General features: G+C 53.9%; 1 protein-coding gene and 1 long non-coding RNA gene across 2 annotated transcripts in view; both read left to right on the top strand.

The window, feature by feature from the left end:
- LOC144221499 (uncharacterized) overlaps positions 1-4,074 on the top strand; it is a 5,919-nt gene extending 1,845 nt beyond the window's left edge. The window contains exons 2-3 of the long non-coding RNA XR_013332092.1: positions 211-410; positions 3,192-4,074. This is a non-coding gene — a long non-coding RNA (uncharacterized LOC144221499). The remainder of the gene's footprint in view (positions 1-210; positions 411-3,191) is intronic.
- Positions 4,075-4,076: 2 nt separating this feature from the next.
- On the top strand, positions 4,077-4,888 carry CITED4 (Cbp/p300 interacting transactivator with Glu/Asp rich carboxy-terminal domain 4; the record flags this gene model as incomplete). The annotated part of the gene is made up of 1 exon (XM_077752173.1): positions 4,077-4,888. A coding segment is annotated over one exon (258 nt), but the record flags the coding sequence as incomplete, so codon positions are not given.
- Positions 4,889-5,403: the final 515 nt, after the last annotated feature.

Raw genomic sequence — 5,403 nt, 5'->3', positions numbered from 1 at the left:
CCGAGGGGGGTGGGGGGGTGGGGGCTGCTGACAAACAGCCTCTGCTTCCTGCCAGGGGGGCCTCTCCATAGGGCTGCTGGATGTTTCCAAGACATATCAGCTAACACTCCCAGAGCAAGTGATTCAAGAGAGCCAGGAGAAACCCACAATATCTTTTATGATCTAATCTTGGAAACGGCATCGCCAATTCTGCTCTATTCTTTTTGTTAGAAGTGAGTCACTGCTTCCAGCCCACATTCAAGGAGAGGGAAATTTAAGGAGGTGCCCCCCAAATTTTGGACATCTGGGGAAACCACCGCAATGAACCAGGTCTCTCCCTTCCAACTCTGGCTCCAGCACACACAGCTTGTGACCTCAGCCAACCTCCCGAGTGATTTTCTAGGCCTCAGTTTCCTTCTTTGTCAAAAAAGGTAATAACTTCTGCTCTGCCTTATTTATTCACTCAACAAATATTTAAGTCTTTTCTATGTGCCAAGTACTGGTCTGGGGCCTCGGAAGTACCCTGCAGAACAAGAGAACCAAGAGCTCTGCTCTCAGGGAGCTGAGCTGCAAGTGAGGAGACGTTCTTTGGAATAAAGCCAAGTGACAATAAGCACTGAGAAGCAAAGCAGAACAGGGTCAGGGGATAGAGAGGGACAGAGGGTGACCTGGGAAGGTCTCTATGAGGGGCTGTTTTTTATTTTTATTTTTGAACTTTTTTTAATGTTTATTTACTGTGAGGGAGGAGAGGCAGAGAGAGGGGGAGAGAGAATCCCAAGCAGGCTCCATGCTGACGCGGGGCTCCGTCTCATGAACCATGAGATCATGACCATGGCCAAAATCAAGAGTCGGTGGCTTAACAGACTGAGCCACCCAGGCATATGAGGGAATGACTTTTAAATGGAGATCTGAACAAAGTGAAGGAGTGACTCATGTGGGTGTCTCAGGGAAGAGCATTCCTGGCAGAAGGATTAGCAAGAGCCCTGAGAAATGAATGTGCCTGGGTAGTCCAAGGCAGAGCGAGGAAGCAGTTCATGGAAATGCCGGGAACAAATGAGGGCCACCGAGAGCAGTGCTTCTCAGCCTAAGTTAGATCATGTCACCCATCTGTCAAAGCGCTTATGAGCCCTAACAAAGACCTTACAAGCCCCATGTGATCTTCCTCCCTCCTCTCTTTCCTCCTCCAACCTCCTCCAACCCTAAGCTCCCTCTGCTGCTGCCACAAGCCCTCCTGACTGTCACTCACACCTACCATGAGGCTTTACCCTAACCTGGGGGCTCAGAACCATCTTCAGGGCTTATTAAAATGCCACTCTTCGAGCCCCAGTCCAGTTTCTGATGCAGAAACTGATTCTGGTCTGGGACAGGTCCTTGGTGGCGGTACTGCCCCCGTCTCTGGCACATTTCATTCATCCCCTCTGTTGGTATGGCTCTTGGCCCAGATCCCATAAGTCTTTGCCCAAATCTCACAGTGAGACCTACCATCGCTGTCCTGTGCAATACTACAAGTTGCCCCTGTACCCCAATCTCTTCCTGACTCCATTTTTCTTTTTTTTTTTTCTTTTTTCCCATAGTACCTACCACTTTCTAACATCTGGATGATTATTTTCCTTTTTTACACTTTCCTGTATATCCCCAAGTAACCAGACTCCATGAACCCCTGATGACCCCATGGGCCCCCCAGAGATCTGCTAGCCTGCACATTCATATACAGCAGTTTGTGGCCGTGATGTCTGTAGCTTTCATTAGCTTCTCAAAGACTTACTTGATCCCCAAAGCGCCAAAATCACTAGTCGATCAATGTCTGGCATAGAGTAGATGTCCGATAAATATTTGTTGACTAGATTAAAGAGCTTTTTAACATTATTCACACGCATTTTCTTTCTTTTTTTAAGAAAATTGTTTAGTGGCACATGGCTCCCAAATGTTAACATCTTTAGATCAGCGATGTCAGAATGATGGGATTGCTTTTTGAAAACATAAATTCTTGTGATTCAAAGCTACCCTCATGGAGTCTGAGTTAGGAGGTATAGGTGTGGCCAGAGATTTAGTATTTTTCAAAAGCCCTCCCACCGTCCCCCACTTGACACACATCTCCAGGTAAATCCCAGGTCCAGCCAGGCTTAGGAATTTCTATGTGAAGCATTAATTGGAGAGTTTCAGAATCAATTTCACTGTGCAGTTGTTGCACTTTGCATAAAATATGATCACACCCGCGGTCACTAGTGACCTTGCCACAAGCCCTCAGGGTGACCAGGCAGGGATTACAATCTCCCTTTCACTGAGCAGAAAACTGAGGCCCTGGGGAATCAAGGGACAGCCCCCTCGCAACACCCAGCTGTCACAGTGCTTCCCAGTGGTGGGGATACAACGAAAACCTGGGCTTCTGCCTCCCCTCTGCATCAGCTGGATAAACCCAAGTTCCAGGAAGTCCCGAGGACACTACCAGGGGAGAAGAGCCAGAGAAGGGAGGGGCAGAGTGGCAAACAAGCGAAGGGCAAGGTTCGGGTGGCTCTCTCCTGGCCACCTGGAGAAATGCCAGCTGCTTTAAGGACACAGGCATTCACATGCTAGCTCTGGTTATGCATGACCCCAGGAGGCCCACTTCTCCTTTGTGTGCCTCCATCTCCTTATCTGCAAACCACTGCTAATCCATGCCCTGCCCCCATTAAGAGGATTGTGGGGGGCGCCTGGGGGGCTCTGTCAGGAAAGGGTCCAACTCTTGATATCAGCTCAGGTCATGGTTTCATGAACTGTCATGATCAAGCCCCAGGTTGGGCTCTGTGCTAACAGCTCAGAGCCTGGAGCCTGCTTGAGATTCTCACTCTCCTCTCTCTCTCTCTCTCCCTGCTCTCCTCCTGCTTGCTCTCTCTCTCTCTCTCAATATTAAAAATAAAAAAAAAATCCTTGTGGAATGTAAAGCACTCTAAACATCCAAGTTGTTAATAGTATATATCAAGGGAAGGTGCATGATCCCTGGCTCAGAGGCTCTTTAGGGACAGAACTAAATCCAGCCTTTCATTCGAGGTACACTTTTGAGCACCTACTATGTGCCAGGCACTGTACATGTCCTGCTTTATGTAACCCTCACAACAACCCAGAAGTGTCAATGCTGCTATTGCTCCCATTTTGTAGATGGAGAAACTGAAGCCAGGTGAATGCGTTTCAATTCATTTGATCATTTGTTCATTCATCCACCCTTTACTTAAAAGCCTATTCTGAGCCAGGCTCTGGGCCAAGTGCTGAGAATCGAAGATGAACAAGTCCTTCCGGAGACGTGCCCATAAATTACTTTAATAACAACTCAGTACATGCTTCCACCGACAAGTCAGTGGGAGCCGGTGCGGGAGCCAGTGGTCATGGGGAACAGCAAGTTAACTTTCCGTGGGATCCTGTGCAGGTAAGGTGCATGTATCCTGTGTAGAGATGGCAATCACAAAGCCAATGTCTCACTTCTGTTAAGACTTTGGTGTGTATTCCCAGGAACCCCCTTCCACCGCTGAGCTTTGGTTTCCATCTGGAAAATTAAGAGGTTGGGCTTGTGACCCTACAGCTCTGGGGACCTAAACCTTTGGCCCCTCTCAACCCACCTTCCGGTCAGTTCCAGTTCGAGCTTGGCCCCAGCCAGTTCCAGGTTGAGCAGGGGACAGTCAGCCCAAATCCCTTGAAAAGTGCCAAACACCCCTCCCCAGGGCAGCTCTGGTAGCCTGAAGGCACAGCCTCCCGGCCTAAAGGGCGAAGCTCCGGGAGGGGCGGGGCTGAAACCTGGAGGAGGGGCCCGGCCCGCCCAGGAGCGTCCCATTCGGCCAATGAGTGCCTGGGGGCGGGGAAGCTCCGCCTCCGGTATAAGTAGGTGCTGACTCTGGGGACGCGGCGCCGAGGTCTCAGAGCCCGAAGCCGTGGGTGTTTGGTTTTCTAGCTGCCGGGAGCTGCGACCACGGGGCGCGCGGGACCTGTGAGTTCGGTGCGCCCTGGGCTGGGCAGTAGCACGGGTCGGGTGCCGTTTTCCTTGGCCCGGCTGGGCTGTGGTGAGGACACGGGACGCGGATCCCTAGCCGCGGAGGAAGAGCTGGCCCAGACCCGGGGACGCCCGCGNCGCGCCCGCGCCCCCCGGCGTCCCGGGAGGGCCCCAGTGCCTGCAGCCAGCGCCTGGCGCCCCGGCCCCACCGCCGCCCGCGCACGCCCTGGGCTGCATGGACGCCGAACTCATCGACGAGGAAGCGCTGACGTCGCTGGAGCTGGAGCTCGGGCTGCACCGCGTGCGCGAGCTGCCCGAGCTCTTCCTGGGCCAGAGCGAGTTCGACTGCTTCTCGGACTTGGGGTCGGCGCCGCCCGCCGGCTCGGTGAGCTGCTGAGTGCGGCCGGGCGCCTGCCTGGCGCGCCGGAGAGGAGAAGGGGATCTGACTGCCCGCCGGAGTCCGCACCCTGCGCCTGGGCCCCGCGCGCACCCTCCGTGAGGGTGGAGGCGGCGGGTCAGTGCACAGAGCTTGACGCCGCGCTGGGACGCCTGGCCTCACTCCAGGCCCTGCCTCTTGCAGGCTGACAGAGTAGCTCCACCTCTCCGACCCGGAGCCTTGGCGGTAAAAGTGAAGGGGACAGGACCCCCTTTCGGACTCCTGGTTCTTGGATTCTCTGTCCTCTCGGAATCTCCCTTACCCCACCCCCCAATCTGAGCCATTCCAGGCTGCTGCCTGACACCCCTTCTCTCCTTGTGCAACCCACTGCGGTCACTGGGTCCCTGGAGCCGCCCATCCACCGGGCCTCCACCCTGCTGCCTGGGCCCCTAAGGTCGCTTGCTCCCCCCACCCCCCAACTTGGGGAGGAGAAGATTGTGCAGCCCTGACCCCTGCACAATGGAGCAGTGCCCCACCTGGCCTCCAAAACCAAAATAAAACTGGGTCACTTTACAGTCTTGCGTTTTCATTTCTTTATCACTTCAACAACCCTGCACTATATTTGGCTTCCAGAGTCCTGAGGCCGTTGGGGACTCTGGGTGGGATGGAAGCCACAGTCCCTGGCAGTGCCCACGAGAGGAAATTGACAGTTTCTTTCAAAAATATCTGTGAGTTGTGCAACTGTTACATCACGAGCTGGAAGGCAGAGGCTGCCTGGTGGTGGAGTAACCCACAGGCACTAGGCTGGACTTCTCAGCCCCCAGAAGGGGTGGGAGAGCTTGGTGGTGCTGCCCTCACCTGTTTGCTCAGGGCAGCACCAGGCCAGAGGGAAGCTGGGTGGCACCTGACAGTTCAGACAGTTCTGGCTTTGAATCCCGGTGCTCTTCCTTGGCCAAGACACCATCCAGTCCAGAGGACGGAGTGGTTTCAGCTGCTTGGGGGCGTGTCAGTTCAGGCTTCAGGGAGGCAGCGACACTTGAAGCGAACACAGCCTTGAAGGATGAATACAGCTTTAGTAGCTGGAGAAGGT

Source organism: Crocuta crocuta, unplaced genomic scaffold (genome assembly GCF_008692635.1).
Source record: "Crocuta crocuta isolate KB4526 unplaced genomic scaffold, BGI_CrCroc_1.0 scaffold367, whole genome shotgun sequence".
NCBI classification, from domain to species: Eukaryota; Metazoa; Chordata; class Mammalia; order Carnivora; family Hyaenidae; genus Crocuta; species Crocuta crocuta.
This window is presented reverse-complemented; position numbering and strand designations above follow the sequence as displayed.